The sequence below is a fragment of the Typopeltis vanoorti genome, chromosome 2 (assembly GCF_054136105.1).
Source record: "Typopeltis vanoorti isolate ZY-2024b chromosome 2, IOZ_Tvanoo_1.0, whole genome shotgun sequence".
NCBI lineage: Eukaryota > Metazoa > Arthropoda > Arachnida > Uropygi > Thelyphonidae > Typopeltis > Typopeltis vanoorti.
In genome coordinates, this window is record NC_143550.1 from 129034040 (window position 1) to 129056815 (window position 22776).

At 36.0% G+C, this 22776-nt stretch overlaps 1 protein-coding gene across 1 annotated transcript in view; it reads right to left on the bottom strand.

Moving 5' to 3' along the window:
* The window catches only part of LOC150109427 (solute carrier family 22 member 3-like), a 63146-nt gene extending 43219 nt beyond the window's left edge, over positions 1-19927 (bottom strand). Inside the window, exons 1-2 of the mRNA XM_090408137.1 lie at positions 19467-19927; positions 1528-1631 (exon numbers count right to left, since the gene is read on the bottom strand). Coding sequence (XP_090264263.1) covers positions 1528-1631; positions 19467-19889 — 527 coding nt within the window. The 5' untranslated portion in view covers positions 19890-19927. The remainder of the gene's footprint in view (positions 1-1527; positions 1632-19466) is intronic.
* Between the last annotated feature and the right edge of the window lie 2849 nt (positions 19928-22776).

The window sequence follows — 22776 nt, forward strand, 5'->3', positions numbered from 1 at the left end:
GTTGGTCATGACAGGCCATTGAGCTTAACGCATTAACGAGGACATAAGATAACATGCCATTTTATCACAGATGTGCCGGAACTGGTTTTTTGGCTGGACAACAGAGACTCTTTTATTACTGTTAAATTTTTTTTTATGTACGTATAATGCAATCATTAAGTTACGAGCTTCAGAGAATGAAGACTTCTGAAACGGTTTGGGCACAAGATAAATGAAAAATATTCAGTATTTTAGATGCAGTATTTCTGAAGAGCATTAATGTACGTCATGATTTGCATAGTCAAGATAATTGTTTCATTTTCTGCAATGTAAAAAAAAAAGTTAGAAAAATAATAAAATTTATTTAAATAAACGATATATAATGAACTTTTTCTTTCCACAAGAATTAATGGAATGTATGATTTTATATGTTGAATAAACCACTGGTTTGCAGTGGTTATTTCTCATATTAAAAATATAACTTTGAATCCTTATATACCTATTTATGCACTCTTTCCACTTCATTCCACTCGCTATATCATGTAAGCAAACTCATCAACCATATATAGTATTTCCACAATAAAATAAAAATGAACAGGAATCTTATCAGCAATTTTGCATATTAGATATACGAGATGAATTTCATCGCTCGGTGTAGACTACCATCCTGCTCATTGGAAGCCTGAAGTGGTTTAAAAAAAAGAAAATCAGTGTTTGGTTTCTTGAGCAGAGTTTCCAGACTACAAAAAAATTATTTATTTAAATACATAAATAAATAAATAAGAATAATACTTGCCTGACCATAGGTCGTAAACTTACATGTTTACGACCTTTTGTGGTTGGGAGTCACGAAAAAAAAATTTTTTTTTTATTCATATCACTAAAATTTTATTCTTATCATTAGGCATAAATGGAGGTCCGAAGGATTATCTTACTCTTCATTTGCGAAACAATTATTCTTGTTGCTGCCTTCTAATAATCACTAGATTTTTCTATGTCTGGAAGCCCTAATATATATTCATGATTTTTGTGACTCAGCTACAATGAATTTCAGGTATGTTAAGGTAACTGGACTTCCAAGTTAGAAATATATAATTAATTTACAATGTTATGTACATTACTGATCATTATAGATCGAGAAGGAAAGAACCAGATAGCGAAATGATCCTTATTGCAATTCTGGACATGTTGCACTGAAGGCAACATGTCCACATTCATCTAAAGGCGAATATTGGTAAGCTGAAAATCTACCGATACTGCACAAAGAGTTTATTTAGCTTTAAGAAGAAGAAGAAGAAGAAAAACAGATAAAAACTCTCTTTCAAAACTGGAGAGAATGAGGTTCAAAGTTTGCGTAAAGTTTCTTATAAAATTTCGAAATTGTATAAGGAAGATAATGGAATCGTTCTAGAATAAGACTCTGCATGATTATTTCCTAATATACGAACAATACCGGTGAATGCCTTTAGATGATAAAAGATTTCTTGTATGAACAGTATTTGAAACGATTATCATATTCAGTTATTTAAAATAAATTATTTTACTTACTTGTCACTTATAAATCCGAACACGAAATAGCCAAAGACAGAGCCAACCCAATAGCAAGTATGGATAAAGTACACTTTCCAAGCATTATCACACACCCAGTCGTTCTACGAAAAAAAATAAATAAACAAAAATAAATATTAAAAGCGAATTTTTTTTTAGTTTTCTGCAACTTATATTTTCGTTTGAAAGAGGTTTGAAGGAATCATTTGCAGAGATAATAGGAGAAAGGGGAGATGTAATAGAGACATAAATGGGCAGATTTTTCATGATATGAGAAGAGGTTGAAGGACCGGAAGCTACCCTAAGTCGAGTAAAATATAGTCAGCAAGAGAATGTGGAGTAATTTTAAGGAAAGAAATGATAAGCAGAGTAGAGGGAAAAAATCTCCTGCAACATCATACGATCAGTTGCGGACTGATAATAATATTTTTTAAATCACACTTTATTATTCATGCATGCTATTTATATTATATGCATGTGTACATATGAGCATATAAATACAGTATATACGACTAAATAAATTATATGCATCTATATTGCACTGTAGTGTACAATTTAGATAAAATTCTAATATTTCTCTCAACAAATTCTCTATACTGCTGATGATTATATGTTATTACATAAATATAATAGGTAATACAATACATATTTGCAATGCTATATTTATAATGCTAAATTGGCAATAAGTGAAATCCGTTTTATATTTAAAAATATTGGTTCTTGATAAGGCATAATGTAATCTCATGTGTCCACGAAGCTTGTGCTAAGCTTATCTTTGTTCAATATGTATGGAACAAAGAACTTCGGGGGTAGTTTTTCTGTAGTGATGTATTTATATGGGATGTTGTTTAATTTTGACGGTATATATCAGAAATCAGAACACAGAATTATAAGTAAATAATTATTTATTGACTTATTGCTGATATTTCGCTGGTGTTATAACCAGCATCTTCACAGCACAAAAACACAGTTTGACACAGTACGCGAGACTACAACAACATGGTGTAACAAAGGGACTAGTTTAACAAAATTGTAACAACAACACAAAGACTAAAGTTCTAATTAGGCGAGAGAGAGAGAGAGAGAGAGAGAGAAAGAGAGAGATTGATTCTTGATTCTTGCTGACATATTTCTTAAGGATTTTGAAGAAACAGCAATTAATTCCTCAACTCTTAAACCCAAAATATGGTGCCGTTATATAGACGATGTTTCCTCATCTGGGAACACGGCGTCAACAACTTCAATTATTTTCTAGACCACCTCAACAAGTTTCATGAGAAAATCAATTTCACCTACGAACTGGAATCCAACAACAGTCTCCCCTTTCTGGACTTAAAACTTACGAGATGAGCTGAAAATATCAAAATCTCCATTTTTAGAACCTCCCCCCCCCACACACACATAGACAGATACCCTCATGCTTCTTCCCATCACTACCCTCCGCAAAAATTTGGTATTATTTCAACCCTGGCACATCGAGCCAGATCTTTACTAACAGAAAACAGAAATTGAAAATGAACTCCATTTACTAAAAAGGACTTTTGTCAACAATGGTTTCTCTCTTAAAAAGATTGACAAATTTTTCTCTTTCAATCACTCAACTGCTATTGAAGATTCTTTTCCCCCAAGAGCTTTTATATCGTTGCCAAACATCAGCTCTCTCTCTCTCTCCCGAAAAGTGGCAAAAATTCTTGCTTCACTACGTTTCCAAAACTTCGCTCAATACTAAGTAGACCTAAAGTGAAACATCTTCCTATTCAGTAGCTAGGAGTCTACAAGATGTTGTGTGAATGTGGCAAACCATATTATGGCCAGAAAGCCAAATCCATCCTTTTACGTATGGAAGAACAGCAAAGAGACATCTCCTACAATAGGACCAGGGGCAGCACTCTCTCTAGCCACGTTCTCTTCTCTATCAACTCGTAAGAGGCCGCCAACACCTCGTAGACTGGCCGCAAACTTCTAATATCCATGTGTGTTATGATGAACTCGAAAGAAAGATTATCGAATCTAGAGAAATATCGTTCGATTCATCCCATATTAACAACAGCCTTAGCTACAATGTTTCTGACACACACATTGCCACCGTCCAGTATTGGCGCACTCGTGACAACTCACGCACGTAGTCAAGCCTACTTTCCAAGCACTTAGCATACACTTTCGCAGGCAGTCTGAGCAGAGAGATGCCACGATAGTTACTGCAATCCTTCTGGTCTCCCTTCTTAAAGACTGGGAGACCAGCCTGCCTGGGAAAGTGTATGCTAAGTGCTTGGAAAGATGGTGCAGGAACATAGTTGAGTCAAAGTTCCAGGAAGAACAATGTGTCTTTCGTCCTGGTAGAAGCACAATTGACCAAATCTTCACTTTAAGGCAAGTCTTTGAGAAATCTTGGGAATATGCCAAGAATATCCACACATGTTTTGTGGACTTGGAGAAGGCATATGACCGGGTTCCTCGGGATAAGCTTTGGCAAGTAGTACAGGAGTATGGAGTGGATGGCCAACTATTAGCTGCCATCAAGTCCCTGCATGAATTTTGTGTCAGGGTAAACAGCACAGTCTGACCCTTTCACAGTCTCCGTTGGCCTCTTCCAAGGGTGTGTTCTGTCACCCCTCCTTTTCATTATATTTATGGACTGGATTGATAGGCACAACAGTGAGTGTGTCAGAATTGGAAGATGTAGCATTGGACGTCTGATTTTTGCAGATGACTAGTTCTGCTTAGCTCTTCCACAGATGACCTCCAGCATACCCTGGATAGGTTTGTATCTGTTTGTGCAGACGCCAGAATGAAGATCAGTGTGGCCAAAACTGAAACATTTGTGGTCTCAAGACAACCATCCCAGTGCACTCTAATGTACGTGGAGTCCCAATGAGGCAGGTGGAGCAGTTTAAATACCTTGGGTCCATATTCAAGAATGACGGAAAATGGGATGTAGCACTAGATACTCGAATTGGCTTAGCAGGCTCAATATTGCTGGAGCTTGGCCGTTCGGTAGTATTGAAGCGGGAGTTAAGCTAGAAGGCAAAGTTGGCTGTCTTCAATACAGTCTATGTCCCCATCCTCATCTATGGTCATGAGAGTTGGATAATGACCGAAAGAATGCGGACACGAATCCAAGCGGATTCGTGTCCGCATTCTTTCGATGAGATGAGGGTTCCTTCGAGGGGTTGCGGGGCTGACAAGACTCGACAGACTCAGAAGCTCTGCAATTCGGGAAACCCTGAATACTCAACCGCTGCTTCTCCGTGTTGAGAGATCACAGTTACTTTGGTAAGAGCACTTGGTCAGAATGCCACAAGAGAGGCTCCCTCAGCAGGCCCTCTTTTCCAAGCCAGAGGGTGGGAGGCCACATGGAATGCCAAGGACTCGCTGGATAGATTATATCCAAAACCTTGGGTGGACACGTTTGGGAATCCCACCAGAACGCATGAGCTTGGTGGCAGAAGATCGTGACCATTGGAAGTTCCTCTTGCAGCTGTTGCCCCCACAACCCAATTAGGAAAGGTGGGCCTTGAAGATGTATGTATGTATGTATGTAATTCCACCAACACACAAAAGAATAAGGTGCGTAAATTACTGAAAAAATCACTTCCTGGCCCAAAGAAACAGTAAACAAACTAAAGCCCTTCCATGTTAAAATACCCAGGATATATGAAGCACCAAAAATTCACAAACAAGGTACACCCTTACGCCCCTTTGTAAATAGTATAATTAGTCCCACATACAAACTGGCTAGACATTTAGCCAAGCTGCTAGCCACTCTCACGAACAATTCACCCTCCTTTGTCAAAATTTCTGGGCACCTAAAAAACGTATTTTAGAACACCATACCTTAGAAAGCTCAGACTTAATGGTGAGCTTTGATATCACCTCACTATTCACAAATGCATCACTAATTGATAGGGAAACAGATGGTTCCTTGTCATTCTCATTTTTAGAAAACCCACACACACATACAGGGAAGTATTTACACAAACATTCACATCATCACCCTTCTCAACAGTATGGTATCTTAAAAACGCTAACCCACAGAGTGAGAGCAATCTGTTCCAATGACAATGCTCTTGCTGCTGAAATAGCTCACTTACACCACACCTTCTTAGCCAATGGCAATAATCCCCATAAGATAAACAAAATACTAAATGCTAAATGCTAAATGCTAAACAGTAGCGGCTCATGGCTTGAAATCGCGGGGGTGCTGCAACTTTCGAAATATACATACACACTGTAAGTACAGTGTATACGTGTTTGGATAAAATATCAAATTATGGTTAAAACTTCAAAAAAAAAAAATTAAACATGAAAAAATATTGTTTGTTATCGATAAAATTATAGTTTGGTATAATTCAAAATTACTTAAAAATAAAATATTTTCTTCTTGTTTTGTTTCATGAAAAAATATTGTTTATTATTGATAAAATTATAGTTTAGTATAATTCAAAATTACTTAAAAATTACTATAACAAATGTTATGTCTTTAATTGTAATGTCCAAATATTTAAAGAGACGGAGTAAACACGATAAGCACTACGAACACTCTACTACTGGCGCAAACTGCATATAAACAACAGTGGAACAGCGCGAAGGACAGTGCCGCATTACGCTAATAGTTCGCATCTCACTTATGACGTGCATATGCTTGTGCGCGTAGCAATATGACACTGTGGAAAACACAGTGCCGCTAGCGTCCTTTGCCCACCTATGTGATACAAGATGGATAATTATTACTATTGTTTTACAAAATAAGAGAAATTGTATAGGATTGTTAATGATAAAATTAAATATTACAAGCAAATATAAATAAATATATTTGTATATCGAGAAAAATTTAGGCTGCTGCAGTTCCGCAGTGCCTATGCACGAGCCGCCCCTGGTCACTATCCCATACGTTAAATTCACATCGGAAAAGTTATCTAGAATTCTCAATAAACATCAACTACGCACTGTATTCAGACCGTGTATCAAATTAGCAACTTTCATCCGTTCACCCAAGAACAGCATCCCTCCTTTATCACATCCAGTAGTCTAGAAAGTATCCTGCTCGTGTGACCAAGCCTACTACGGTCAAATAGGAAGAACTGTGAACATCTGCATCAGTCCATCATCATCATCATCATCATACGTATCAAGGATTTAGGCCTAGTATGGCCTGTTTCGGCCTTAGAAGTCATCGTTGAATCGTTTAAGAGGACGTCCTGGTTTTCTTTTTCCTAATGGCTTGTACTTTAAGGCTTGTTTTTGTAATCTTTCTGTTTTCATTCTTTGAACGTGTTCCATCCATTTATGTTTATATTTTTTACTTTTTTCAATTACTGGTTCTTGGTTTAATTCTTTCATAATATCTTCGTTTCTTTTGTGATCTAATAGGGTATACTTTGCAGTTTTTCTCATAAACTTCATTTCTGCTGTTGTTAATCTTTGTCTTTTTGTTTTATTGTCCAGATTTCGCTTCCATACATTAAGACTGGTAGAGCTAATGTAATGTATACTTTTAGTCTGGTTTGTTTTTGAACTAGGTTTGGTTTAAATATAGAGTTAATTACACCTGTTATTTTTAAATATTTTGCAATTTTTATGTTTATATCTTTTTCATTTTCATAAGTGATCATACATCCTAGGTAGTTAAATGAATTCACCTGTTCTAAGATCTTGTTATCTAATACTATTTTAGTTCTTGCTGGATCTTGTCCTTTAAAGGCCATAGTTTTTGATTTTTCCGTTGATATTATCATATCATAATCTTTGGCTATCTCATTTAGATTTAAAATAGCTTTCTGTAAGTTATCTTCAGAATTTGTAATTATTATTTGGTCGTCTGCAAAGAGGAGAGTGTTTAAGTTAACTGTAGGTGAAAGTTTAATTCCTTGATGTAAATTTTTACTCCATTTTATTATTATTTCATTTAAGTAGATATTAAAAAGAGTTGCTGAGAGGGGGACATCCCTGTCGGACCCCTTGGTTTATCTCTCTTGTATATGATAGCTCGTGATTTAATCTTATTTGTATTTGGTTATTTTCATATATACTTGTGACAACTTTTAGGATATTATTTGGTATTTGTCTTTCTTTTAATATGTTAAATAATATGTTTCTTTTAGCTTTTTCAAATTATATTCTCTTCTTTTCTCTATTATTAATTTTAGGCAGAAGGCTGGGTCTATACATGATCGTCCTTTTCTAAATCCATTTTGTACCTCTAGAATAAAGTTTTCGGAATATTTCATTAGTTTGTTATTTATTGTGATTCCTATCTCTATTACCTTTCTTAAAGATAGGAATCACAATTGCTTTTTTCCATTCTATTGGGGGGATATAAGTTGAGTAAATTTTATTTAAAAATAATACGAGTCTTCCTTTGAATCTTGTTCCTGCGTATTTATATAGTTCTGAACCTAGCTTATCTTCTCCTGGTGATTTTCCGTTTCTTGTTAATTTCAGGCTGATTTCTAATTCTTCTTCAGTTATTTCCTTTCATTTTCGTTAATTGTTTGCCAGTTGTCTTTTTTAAAATATTTGTCTGTCCACAATTCTGTGTAGTAATTTAGAAATTCTTCTAATTTCAATTCAGTGTTTAATTTTATGTTTTCTTTGGTATCTGCATTTAGGTGTTTCAAAATCTTATATACATTGGGTCTTATTTTATATAAATCATGTTCTAAATTAGAAACAAATTTATTCCATGATTCTCTATGTATTTTTGTGACTTCTCTTTTAGCTATGGCTCTTATTCTTTTATATTCTATTTCATCTTCTAATCTTTTACTGCTTAACCATTTGTGATGGGCTTCTTTTTTCTTTTTGATTATTTCTTTGATTGTATCATCCCAGATCTTCATTTTTTTTTCTTTTATTGAATTTTTTGGTCTTTCCTAAGCTTTCATTTGCTGCTGCATTTAGTATCGTTTTTATATTAAGCCATTCTATTTCGATTTCTTCATTTTGTTTTATTTTATCTAGATACTGGTTAATTCTTTGTTCATATAGTACAAAGAATTGTACATTTGTGTCATTCAATAGTCTAGTTTTATGAACAAATGTTTCAATTTTTCTTTCTGTTCTTGTTACTTGTAGGCATTTAGGTGGTAATCTTAATTTTATTTTAACAAGGAAGTGGTCACCGCTTATTTCATATCCTCTGTGAACTCTAACATCTAGTGAAAATTTTGATGTCTTTTCATTTAATATGAAGTAATCTAATATCGATTTCCATCCTCTTGCTGCCCAAGTATATTTATGTATGTCTTTATGTTTATAGAAGGAATTCATTATTTTTAGGTTATTATAAACTACAAAGTCAATCAATTTTTTACCATTTCTGTTTAGAATGTGTTCTCCATGAATTCCTATATTATTATTAATTTTCTTGTTTCCAATTCTTGCATTTAAGTCTCCTGCTAAATTACGTAATCATTTTTATTTATTTTATTATGTATGTTTTGTAGCTGATTATAAAAATCAATATCATCCTGTTCTCTTCCTTTTCTGGAGCATATAAACCAATTATTGTTAAATAGCCTCTATCTATTTTTATTCTAGATTCTAGTATTGTTTAATTCCATAATTTATAATGTTTTAACTGTTTTGAAAGGGACTTATGAATCCAAATCATGACTCCTTCTTGTGCTCTTTAGTCTCTGTCGACTCCACTGTATATCACATTAAAATTTTCGGTTCTCATAGTTCCTTTTAATTTCTTTTTTGTTTCAGTGATTACTGCTATTATATATTTTCTTTCATTTAATAACTGGTCTAATTCTATTTCTTTATATGCTATTCCTCTTACATTCCAGTTTGCTATGTGTATTATATTTTGTCGGGTAGATTATAGAAGAGTATAGAAGAGGTATAGTAGATCATAGAAGAGGGGAAGGGTAGATTATAGAAGAAATATAGTAAGGTTTATAGAGAGGACATATTTGTAAGGCCAGAAATGAAAAGACCCCATGGCCCTCGAGTACTCTAATAGCACACGGGTCATAAAGTAAGAAGTGTTGGCTGATAAGGCCTTATAGGAAAGATTAAAGTAAGTGGGTCTTCCTCAAAGTAGAAGAAGGAGAGGATAGATCCAGCTAGGGGTCCATGGGAGTGCCGCTTCCCTTACAATCAAGATGATTGCCCCTTATGGCCCTGTTGGTCCACGAGTCCTTATTCAGTATATTCGGACCACCCCACCATATATATATATATATATACACGCACGCGCATGTACACACACACACACACACACATGGTGGGCTCCCCTATCCGCCACCCAGGGGACGCGCTCTCTAGGGGTTACAGGGTCCCCTGAGAGTTGATTGGGTGAGTATTTTTTAAACGTTTTATACACTTTATCTCTTATTTTTATGTAGTGTAATCCAGGACTTTGTTTCTTTCATTTTGTCTATTATTTTAACTTTAATCGAGTCTTGTATTTTATTGTTTAATATCATAATAAATTTATGATACGCGGTTTCAATATTTGTTTCCGTTGTTATCTCTTCCCAAGAGGCAGTGCTCAAGCGTAACTTGAGCAGGGTATTTCTCCTAATCGCTACTTATAACTACGTGCGCGATATCGGCAGACGCAAATTTAACGAAGATAAAATTTGATTTTTAAGTCGCGCGGTGAAAAATATATGAAAAGATAAAGTGTTATTACAATTTAGACCGTGTTATATCGAAACCGCGTTTTATAAGTACCGCGTTATACGAGGGTTACCTGTACTTTGAATATTTTGCATATAATTATAAGACGTATTCGAGCAGAAATTTGGCTTAAAGACGAAGAAATTGATCTGTACTATTTAAGCAGATTTAAAAATTATTATCAATGTAGAAATTTTAACAAATCTGGAGGTCTAATTATCTTTATTCGAAATTCCAATGAAGACAGCTGAAACTGCCAACAAGTCAATATGAATATTGAGAGGCAGTGCTCAAGTTACGCTTGAGCACTGCCTCTTGGGAAGAGATAACAACGGAAACAAATATTGAATCCGCGTATCATAAATTTATTGTGATATTAAACAATAAAATACAGGACTCAATTAAAGTTAAAATAATAGACAAAATGAAAGAAACAAAATCCTGGATTACACTACATAAAAATAAGAGATAAAGTGTATAAAACGTTTAAAAAATACTCACCCAATCAATATTATGAACAGTTTCAAGTACTATGGAAATCTAAAACACCATAAATTAAAAGATAGTAAAAACGAATACTACAGAAATGAATTCCTAAAATGCCAAGGAAATCCCCAGAAAACAATGGACGTTTGTGAATAAATTAATCGGCAAAGATACACACAAACAAACCCTTCCCATACTTAAAGATATCGATAGGAATAGAGAACATGGAGACAGAGGATTAGCTGAAGTGAACACTTCAGCTAATCATTCAATGTTCGAAATTTCCCCGTTTGCCTTCACCACTTGCCCATCGATATGTGAGGCCACATATCGATGGCGGCACGCATAACATCCAATGGAAACTCTGGCACTTCTCGCTCCAAATCCACCGTGAGGCTGGCGATGCTGGGGTGTTGTTTCATGCAGGTTAGTCTCTCTCATGCTCCGACCACAATTTGAAGACGCTGATTCAGATTGGATCTTCCAGATGGTCAATCAGATCGTGATATGTGTGGTCGTGCACATTCCCATTGAACCACTGTTGTGTGGCCTTCATCTTCTGTGCAGGGAGTGAGTCCAGATGGAAGGTTCCACTGCCTACCGTGAAACAAGGTGTTGTTCAGTGGCCATACAACAGGGGTGAAAACCCCTCTCTCGCAGAAAGGCACCATGGATATCCGTGATAAGTCAACCCACCAAACCATCACTGACGCCGGGATGATGACCTCTTGAATCCTGGGTGCTATGGTACGTGCTGTGCGACCATCCGAGCCACATTCACAATCTTTTTGGTGGTTAAACTAGTTTTAATGGTGAAAATCTCATTTATGAAGAGGATAGCACTGTGTCTGTTGTTCGAGTACTGCGGGAAGAAGTGCCTTTGATTTTATCACCCTCTACCGCATACGTTGTGGTGTTAGGAAGTGTCCTACAGAACGACGATAGGCTCTCACCCCCAGGTCATCAGTTAGTGTACGTGACATCGTTCTCTGTGAAACGTTCATCTCTCGCGACATCATTTTCTGCGTCCTCACAGGATTACAGCGGAGGTGTGCCTTCACAGCCCTCACAAGCTGTTGAAAATAACGGGTGGCTGCATTCTAACGTTGGGAAGTGCTATTTCAGCTACAGGGTTCTCATAATCTACCCGTTACATGTTAACACGTACAGCTAGACCTCTCTCTCTCTCTCTCTCTCTCTCTCTCTCTCTCTCTCTGCCTGTCTACTGATAAACATGCGAATGTTGGTTGCGCATAACGCTACTAACATAACTGGGCTCGCGCATCTCTGTGGGCAGCGCGGGGAGGAGGAAGTTGTAACAGTATTTATGGCAAGACTGTGTATTTGCAGAGTTTCTCTCTCTCTCTCTCTCTCTCTCTCTCTGTGATATATTCATGAATGTCATCCAAGATATTTGAGCAGATATTTGAATTGAAATGTCCGTTTGTTAGAAATAATACAATATACGATACAGAGATAATACAAATCAGATTAAATTATGAACTATCATGTACGTGAGAGATAAACCAAGGAGTCCGACAGGAATGTCCCCTCTCAGCAACTCTTTTTAATATTTACCTAAATGAAATAATAATAAAATGGAATAAAAATTTCCATCAAGGTATCAAACTTTCTTCTACTTTGAACATAAACACTTTCCTTTTTGCTGATGACCAAATAATAATTACAAATGCTGAAGATAACTTACAGAAGATAGCCAAATATTATGGAATGATAATATCAACAGAAAAATAAAAAACGATGAACTTTAAAGGACAAGATCCAGTAAGAACTAAAACAGAAATAGGTAACAAGATTTTGGAACAGGTGAATTCATTTAAGTACCAAGGATGTATAATTACAAATGAAAAAGAAAAAGATATAAACCTAAAAATTGCGAAATATTTAAAAATAAAAGCTGTAATTAACACTATATTTAAACCTAACCTAGCCAATTTAAAGGGCCCAAGCTCTAGCGCCTAGGGACCCCGCCAGCCTCTTAATCAGACTGGATTGAATCAGAAAATCAGACTGGATTAAATATTTTTCATTAGATACAATTAAATATATTTATTTGAGAAACTTCATTATACAACCATAAGGTAGATATTATTTGTACATCTTGTGTGCATGTCTTTTTAAGTATCACATTTCACAAATATAAATAAAACGGGTTCTACTGTGTTTGTTAATCATCATCATCATCATCATCATCATCAAATTTCTGCCATGTTCCTTCATGCCATGCACAGGATTACATGAAAAATTTACATCATTAATATCTTCCCATCTACAATTTTCCTCCAAATCATTCTGTTACCTGCCAAGAACTCTAACATTATCAGATCTTATATTTCTATTTTCTAAGGCACTTCTTACCGAATCGATCCACCTATATTCTGGTCTTCCTTTGGGTCTTTTTCCTGCCAACCTGGCAGAGAACACTTGTTTTGTTAATCTTTCCTCGCACATTCTCTTTAAGTGACCATACCACCTGAGATTAGCTCTGCTAACGCATTCCTGGATGCTGACAATCTCAAGTTCTTTCATAATATCCTCTTTTTTAATATCATATTGCTATTGATGCCATCTGGTCATGCCCCTAATCTTTCTCAGGAGTCTCATATCTGAGGTCTCTAGTCTTTGGTCAAGCATTTTACTTCTGACCCAGCTCTCAGATTCATAAGTTAAAATTGGTTTGAACACTGTCCTATATACAGCTAGTTTAGTGTTCCGACAAATTTCTGTCTTATTCCATATGAATTTATTCAATTGACTTCCCACCATACCAGCTTTGTTGATTCTGTTGTCCATTTCCATATTTAGTTTACCATCTTCACTAAAAATCGTGCCCAAGTAGCTGAAATGTTTTACTTGTTCTATAGGTTCTCCATTCACAATGCAGTTGATATTTTCAATGCTTCTGCCTATTTTCATTGTCATCGTCTCGTTATTGCTGACCTTCATACCAAATTTATTACAACAGTTATTCAATTTAGTCAGGGAATCTTGAAGACTTGTACCAGATTTATTTAAAAATATAACATCACCTGCATAAAGCAAAGAGCTGATATTAACATCTCCAATTTTGATATCATGTTTAATACCACTTTCCTTCATAATGTGATCCATATAGATAATGAATGACATAGGGGATAATGTATATCCTTGTCTGACATCAGATTTATTATCAGCCCATCTTGCACTGCTTTAAATTCTAACTGCTGAGTTACAACTGAAATAAAGACTAAGTATTGCTTGATATAATGCCCCATTAACCATAAAACTGGAGAGTTTTGAATAGCTTCTCTCTTGACACCTTGTCGTATGCCTTTTCCAGATCTACAAAACTTAAATACAGATCTTTGTTATATTCCCATGATTTCTCAATTATTTGTCGTAAAGTGAAAATCTGATCCTGACAGCCTCTATTTGGCCTGAATCCAGCTTGTTCTTCACCAAGCTTTTTATTATTTGACATCTCCAGGGAGTCCAAAGACTCATCGAGAGAGGCACCTGCTCTACAGTTCTGTCTCCACCACTCAATCCACCAACTGACCACAACTACACAAACGCCATCTACAGCCGACCACCACTAATTTTTCCACAAACAATCACAAACATCCATGCCCACGGCGGGATTCGAACCCGCAGCCTTTTAGCTGGAAACGAATACGCTAACAACTCGGCCAGCCAGGGCGGGTGGTTAGCGTATTGAAAATTATTTTCAATACACTAACCACCCTATTCTTCTATAATCCTTCTCAACTGTTTTTCAAGTATACTTGAGTAAATCTTACTAGGAATACTCAGTAGAGAAATACCTCTGTAATTCTCACATTCAGTTTTATTTTCCTTTTTATATGTGGGTACTATGAGAGCTCTGCTCCAATCATCTGGAATTCGTCCCTCTATTCAGGCCTTCTGAACTATGCAGTGCAGCCACTGTAAAACTTTATACCTCCATACTTGACATTTCTGGTCGAATATCATCTATTCCTGTTGCCTTTCCACATTTCAGGCCTTTGATGGGTTTTTTTATTTCAAGTATGGATATGTATTCCTGACTGCATTCCTGTTGCGTGTTTTCTACCACTGTGCTGTCACTACTTGTTTCATTTAGCAATTTGATCTGAAGTAATTTTCGAAGTAATTACTCCATACATCAAGGATATTTTTTGTCAGGTTTTCATATCACTTCTGTCATGTCTAATTCCTTTTAGAGCACTCTTTCCTCCATTTCTGAGCTTCTTCAACAACCTCCAGAATATCTTGCCACCTTCTTGATATTTATTTTTTATGTTCTTACCAGTGGCGAATTCTCCATGCCTGCTATGCTTGCTGCGCAAGCTCATTAATTGAGAAAGAAGTAATATTTATTTGTTAATAAATGCATGCATTTATAGGCATTCCATTTGGGCTTTTATTTTTTTAGACAGAAGACGTTTTAAGCTTGCGCGGCAATAATTGTGCTTTGCGTTGTGCATCGAAGGCCGATGCTTGCTCGTCTAGTCAAAGCTACCGTGGCTTGTTCGGTTGTAGGAGCTTTCAGGTCCTCTCAGCAGTACTGTGATTTCATGCGCGCGCATAGCCATGTCACGACAGCTCACTCTGTTGCTTAAACACAGGAGATACGCAGTCAACGTAGCTCTAGCCAGCCTTTGCAAGTGTGCGTGTTGCTTGGTAAAATTAAGTTACAACTAACTTTTTATGACGATGTTATTGACCAGTTCATAAAGAAGAACGTATGGTAGAATTTGTATTCAAGTAGCTAAACTGAAAAAGATAGAATATCATTTGTAAAATAAATGTTGTATTTGTATGATTAAATGTACATACATTTCTAAATATATAGTTTTAAATGGTCAGTAATTATTATTCTGCTAATTAGACTTCAATCACGTCTCACTCCCTGAATGATAACAAGAGCAAGCGTGAATTTCAAGACCAGCATTCGCCCCTGGTTCTTACCAAAGTCTTCCCATGACTTGTTTAAACTAGTTTAACACAGTGTTTGGTTTCTTATATTTGTCTCTGTATTCTCTAAGAGCACAAGTTGACTTATTCACCAGTTGATTTCCTTCACTGCCTCTTTAACTTCCTGTGTCCACCATCAAGTTCTGATTTTCTATCCTTGCAGACTACCTCACCACATGCCTCTCTGGCTGAATCAATGAGCGTTTTCTTCAGGATTTGTCACTGACTCTCCAAGGTTTGGTTCCTGTTCTGAAGCTCTTTCACTTTTTCTTGAATAATGTTTGTGTATTTTAGTCTACAGTTCGCATCAGAGAATAACTTTTATTTGCTTTAAAACTTTCTTACATGTTCTTCTTTTCAATATGAAATTCAATTTTATCCTGCTCAAGACTAAATGGTGATCACTTCCAATTTCAAATCCTCTGTACACTCTGGTGTACAGAGGATTTTCTGTACTTTTTTTCTGTACTGTATTTTTCTGTACTACTGATGTTCTGCACCAGGGAGAAAACATCACTGTCGACAATAACATAGTCAATGAGACTTTTCTTATTCCTTGCCTGTTCTCTTCCTGTGAATTTGTGCACATTTTTATGTTGGAATATTATGTTAGTAATAATCAGTCCATGACCTGAGCAGAAATCCAACAGGTATTTGCCATTATTATCAGCTTTGCTCTTTTCTCCAATTTTTTTTTTTTTTTTATGTCTGACAATCATTTCCTACTTTGCTATTTAGATTCCCAACAAGGACCTACTTTTCCTTTTCATTATGTCAGTTGCTTTCTCTAAATCCTTCAAATATTCCTCCATTTCTACTTTAGTAGAACTTTCTGTGGGCCATAAACACAAATAAATCTCATTGTTCAGTTCCCCATTCTTATATATGCTCACATCACACTACTTGATATTGCCTGCCATTCAAGAAGATTAGCCTCGTATTTAGTGTTGAATACTATGGCTATTCCTTCTTTTCCTTGATTGTCATTGCCTGAATACGAGTATAACATTTTGTATTTATTTCTCCGAAATAAATACAAAAACGTTATATTCACTATTATTTCGATCTGGTACTTATCCAGTTCCTTAGCTAGCTCCATTTCTTTGACATTTAGGCTTCTTATGTTGATCTTGAACTCTGGTGATGTTGAGTTGGGGGTGTGTTTTAGGATTTGTTCCAGTAGCTGACCTTTCGCTGTTTGCCCTGGTTCGCTGGCATGAAATTTTGTCATGTTGTACCATTATTTTATATTTTAATTTAAGCCAATAAGCATAGAGTTTGGTCGGCTAAATCCCAAATTGCCATCTTCGTTCGTTCAGTATCCAAGTAGTTACCTAATTTGTTAATTAATACCATAAAAATCATCTCTGTTCCCAACCATATAATTGTTCATTTTAGATATACTAAAGAAACGTCATCATTGCAGGAGATTCATTGCACACACAGTTTATTATACCGCGCTTTAAATCTGTTTACTGTCTTTGCACTCACCACACTCTCAGGAAATGCATTCCAATTAGTTAACACTTTCCATGCAATAAACCTGCTACTCACCCCGCTTGCTCACACTCTTCTTATACAGTTTCCAGGGATGACCTCTTGTTCTCTTCCTGTCTTCACCCATTCTATGGAAAACCTCTCCGACATTAATCTGGTAATAACCTCTTAACTGCTTATATGTCTCGATCATATCCCCTCTCCTCCTTCTATCCACTAATTTCTGCAAATTGCATTTTGTCAACCTGTCTTCATATTCGACATTCCAGAGACCAGAAACCACCTTAGTCAATCGTCTCTGAACCTATTCGAATACATTTTATCTCTTTGAGAAACCGGCGACCAAATCTGCGCACAGTAATCCATATGTGGCCTGATCGAAGCTTTACACAAGGGAACGAGAACATCCTTGCTTCTATAAGCCCGTGCCCTCCGTATCATTCTCATTATCCACTGTGCTGTCCTTAAAATTTTAGCAACACGTTCCCGAAATTTCAGGTCCTTGTCTATAATCATTCCCAGATCTTTCATCTGCTCTACCTCTTCCAAGATGTTTCCATCGATTGTGCAGTCTACATCTCATCTCTGCTTCCCAAAATTCAAACCTTACATTTTGCAACATTGAATTGATATCCCCACTTATTTACCCATTCAACCAATGTATTCAAGTCCTCTTGTAAAGCCACAGCATCCTCTCTACTCCTGATAGCTCTCACTAACTTCGTATCTTTGTAAAGAACTGCATATCACCATTCAGACCTCTCCCAATATCATTACATAAAAATTAAACAGCAATGAACCCAAAACAGCTCTTGGGGTACACCAACAATAACTTTCCTCTTCTGGGATATCGCTCCTCCATAGACAAATCGCTGATACCTATCAGACAGCCAATCTCCAATCCAGCGAACTAATTCATTGTTCAGCCCCACCCGTTCCAATTTAATTACCAGCTTTGTCATGTGGAAATTTATCAAACACCCTTATCCAGTGCATTTGTCACTTTATTATAAAAAGTAAGCCGATTGCTAAAACACGATCTTCCTTCAAGAAACCATGCTGGCCGGCAAAGGGTATATTTGTTTTATACCCAATTCTGAATCTTAGTCCTAACTAACCTCTCTCTAACACCTTAACCACAACTCCAGACTCAGACAAGTCTATAATCTAAAGCCCTGCTCTTATCACCTCCCTTACGAATAGGAACACTTTTACCCTCTTTTCACTCCCAGTGCAAGATTCATGTTGAAAAAATATGTAAAAACTCTCCGGGACATTCTCTCAAAATACGTGGTGATATAGCATCAAGTCCAACAGCCTTATTTACATCAAAAGCTATTGCATCAAACTACAGAAACCCTTTCCAGGTCTTTTTTTAATTATTTTTTTAACAGGCATTTTCCCAGTTACTTGATCTTTGGTGAAGACAGATTTGGAGGGCGGTTCAAAATTAGTTTTTAACCTTGCATCTCTTAGACCATTTTAATCTTTTAACCATTAGAAAAATCGACAATAAAACTCATATTCTTTCAGATATTAATATGTAAGTTGGGATCTAGGATCACGAGATGGCAGAAGATATATGCCATATATTTTATTCTCTCCCTAAAGTCTTCAAAGTCATTGGTAGCCATGAACTCAGTCATCGATGACGACCACGTTTAATTGCCAGCTGCCTACCGATTTCCAAACGTTATTGCAAAATGTTCCTCCTATTCCTTTTGTAGAATAAAAATGCATTAGAAGATTTATTTTTAATTTATTATTAAAATATCTGTACCTATAATTACTTGTAAAATGAAATAAAAAGAAAAGGGGAACACAATGAAAATTTCTAACATGGACGGGGGTGCTACATAAAATTGGAAAACTACTGTACTACAAGGACAACCACAGTAAAACATGCAACACGAAATGTGAAACTTATCTTTACAGCATACGCTAGTTTCTACAAGTAATGTTCCATCTTCTTTTCCGGCCAGAAAATAAGATGGAACGTTACTTTTTAAATATGGCTGCTCTGTTGTTAAAATATTAAAATTTATTAAATCACCCCAATTTAACATCAGAATCAATGGCAGTTTTCTCTTATGATTTTTAATCTTCTCAGAGTTCTAAATATCCGAGGGAGAAAAAAAAAAAAAATCCCTTCCCAGTTTTTGGTTCCAGTCATCTATACCAATATGTTCACTTTTTTTGAACTGAATTTGCCAAAATTTTGCAGGGGACCGAGACATTTTACATTATATTTGTAACAACTAATCTACTACAAATGGAATAAGCAACATATTAAATATAGAAATTAATATAAACAGATATCTAAGTATTGTTAATTGTAATTTATTTACCTCTGTTGCAATTGTAGGAAAGGAGGAAGAAAAGTCATATTCCCATCCATAAGGACATCCAATTGCTTCCAAACTGTTCGAGGCGTTTGCTTGCATATCATGGATCCAATCACCTATATCCTCGTCTAAAGTATAGTTGGCATTCACATCGTATACATGACAATGATCTGATTTGACAGTGAATTTCAGACTTGTATGAAATTTGCTTGAAGTCCATATGTAATTTGTGTGATCTAAATATTCGCTTTCATTAAATATCGCTAAGGACTCTGGATGACACCAATGATTAGGGACAAGTAGGATGAAAATCTGATTCCAGAAAGAGAAAGCTGAATAACATACAACGAGGCCGACACTTAAAACAAGAAATTTCTGATATAGTCCAAAATCGTCTGCTTCCTTCAAAGCTTCGTTGAAGCCCATAATGTAAAATTATCACAGTTTATTATCAGTACTCGCTAATAAACTGAGAACTCCGACTGCGTATCTGCAGGTGCTGAGTTTTTAGGAGAATGTCTTTTGTATATTCATTGTGACGCACAGCTCCTGTTGATTTGTAGGCGTATTTTAAAATCTTGCATAATTCCTTTAGCAGCATTAAATCTCGCAGTGTCAAGGTCAGTCATTCTTGAAGAACTTTATTTATGAAATGGCCTATGTTTGTTTATTTAATAAACAAAGAACTTTATTATAAAATATGAAAAATTGCGTGAAATTAAATTAAACGGAAGGAGGCTTTATTATGCAAATTAGAAATCAGTTTATACTTCTTGGATAAGTTTAACTAATTATTAACTTAACATTAACGTTCAAAATTAAAAAAAAAAAAAAAACGATTCGATCCAGATGTAAAATATTTTAAATCTAATAAAAAATACCACACAATATAAATGCAAACACGTAAGACGAGAATAGGCTAAACTAGGGGTTCCCAACTTCGTTCTGCGGAGCCCTGGGGTTCTACTGACAAAATTTGGGGATCTTAATTTTTGAGCTCTAATTAATAGTTTCAAATATTTATTTAAATAAAGTTTCAAAAATTTCAATGAAATCCGATGAGTCGAGACTGAATGAATCGAATACTTGCATTCGATTCTCCCATCACTAGCTCAATCATCTTCTCTGACAAAATGATCTGTAGTGAGGTGGGGCAACAGCGGTGGAGCGTGCGAGTGGAAGTATTTGAGCTAGTGATGGGAGAATCGAATGCAAGTATTCGATTCATTCAGTCTCGACTCATCGGATTTCATTACAGTGTTTTGCACTGTAATCATTTTGTGATGTCTTATGTACTTTGCATATAAACTGAAGTAGACGTTGTATAAATGTATGATATTATGACTGCGTATAGCTCAAACTGAAATATCATGGATTGTTAAAAAATGTTAGCAAGCAGTTCACATATTTCTAATGACAAAAGGAATTTTGGTAAAGCGGATACTGACGAAAATAGAGATCAAAGCACTGGAATTACTTGTGCAGCAGAGGAATTGAGAAAAAGGGAAGTATTGTTTGTCAAACTAAAACATCGCTCAGTCATAAAGAACGTAAATACGACTCGAGTTATTTATTACTCGGATTCACGACCACAAATGCGGTGTGTATATTATGGAATAAAATCTTATCAAATAGTTCGTTAGTACCAGCTAAATTGCATAGACACTTTGATACGAACCATTAAGAATATAAAAATAAAGATGTCAAATTTTTTGAGAAAAAACTTGAGTCTCGACAAAACTAAACATTTTATGTCGAAAATGGCGGACAATGAAAGGGCAAAAACGGCTTCTTACAAAGTAAGCTACCGAATAGCGCTCACAGGGAAAGTATAAAATCATGCAAAGATAATGTGTTCTCATAAAATCATGCAAAGATGTTGTTCAGCTCGATGAGAAATTCTGTCAACAAACTGATAAAATTTCTTTCTCAAATAATACAGTTTCACTCGGAACTCACGATATGGCTGAGGACATTGAGCAGCAACTTATTTTAAGGCTTCAGTGATGTGATGTACTCTTTACAATTATGTGAGACAATGGACATTGCAAACCTATCACTATTATTACTTTTCGTTCGTTATAATTAAAAAAATAAATCAGCTAACGCCTTTAATTCCCTTATAGGGAGTAGGCGATGCCTTCATACCCTATATAGTTTTTGGAGACTGAGTGGGCAGTTCAATCTTTACGGTAGCCAATCAGAGATAGCTGGCCCATGTCTATCACTAATTATAGCAGCCATCGATGAAGAGGCTGGCAAACAAGTGCTGCCATCACTTGGTACCTAACCCTAACAGGATATGTTACTATCTGAAATAATGTGAGTACTACGGTCGATTTTCTTGAGTTTACGGGATGAAAAACCCGAGTTTCCGGGAGGAAAAACCCGCTTGCCCGTGCCAGAGATCGACTAATTCGGGAACCGTCGAAGAAAGGCTTAGAAAAAGTTCCTTCATTCGGCGACTAGACTTGAACTTAAGTCAAACTTCGAGCGACCAAGCGAAGGGGATGCAAGCACCACTTCCACTGAGCTACACAGGCCTCTTTTGTTCGTTATTACTACAATAATTCTATTAGAGAACACGTGTTGCTCTGTGAAAATTTACAAACCAATATAAAAGGAGAAGGAGCCTGTGTAGCTCAGTGGATGTGGTGTTTGCACACCATGGTGGCGCTTGACCACACGAAGGAAGATTTAGTTTCGAATCCAGTCGGCGAGTAGAGAAATTTTTTCGACCGGTTCCCGAGTTAGTCGATCTCTGACACGGGCAATTGAGTTTTTTCTCCTGGAAACTCGGGTTTTTCGTCCGGTAAATTCAAGAAAATCGACCATAGACCCACGCTATTTTTCAGACATTAAATACATTGTGTTTGGGATCACGAGATAGCGGCACTTGTCGAGCCTTCTCTTCACTGTGTGCCTATTATTTAGGGAATAAAAGGCGTTAGCTGATTTTTCCTTTTTTTTTTTTTTTTACAAAAGGAGAAATGATATTTAAATATATCGACGATTTTATGAAGACTCGTGGTATAAATTTCACAGGTCCTATCAATAACAGGACCTGTGAAAGTGACAATAACACAAATTAAAATGTTGCTAAAACGTGTACAAGTAGTTTGTGTTCTTTATAGACATTTACTGGATGCTCGAATTTTCTTCATCTTCAAAATGCATTTTAGATGAAGCAGTGAAAATTATTAACTTTGTGAAAACACGACCGTTAAAAGCAAGATTATTCAAAATTATATGTGAAGATACTGGCAGCCAACAGACATCTTTGCTGCTACATACTGAAATTACATGGCTCTCT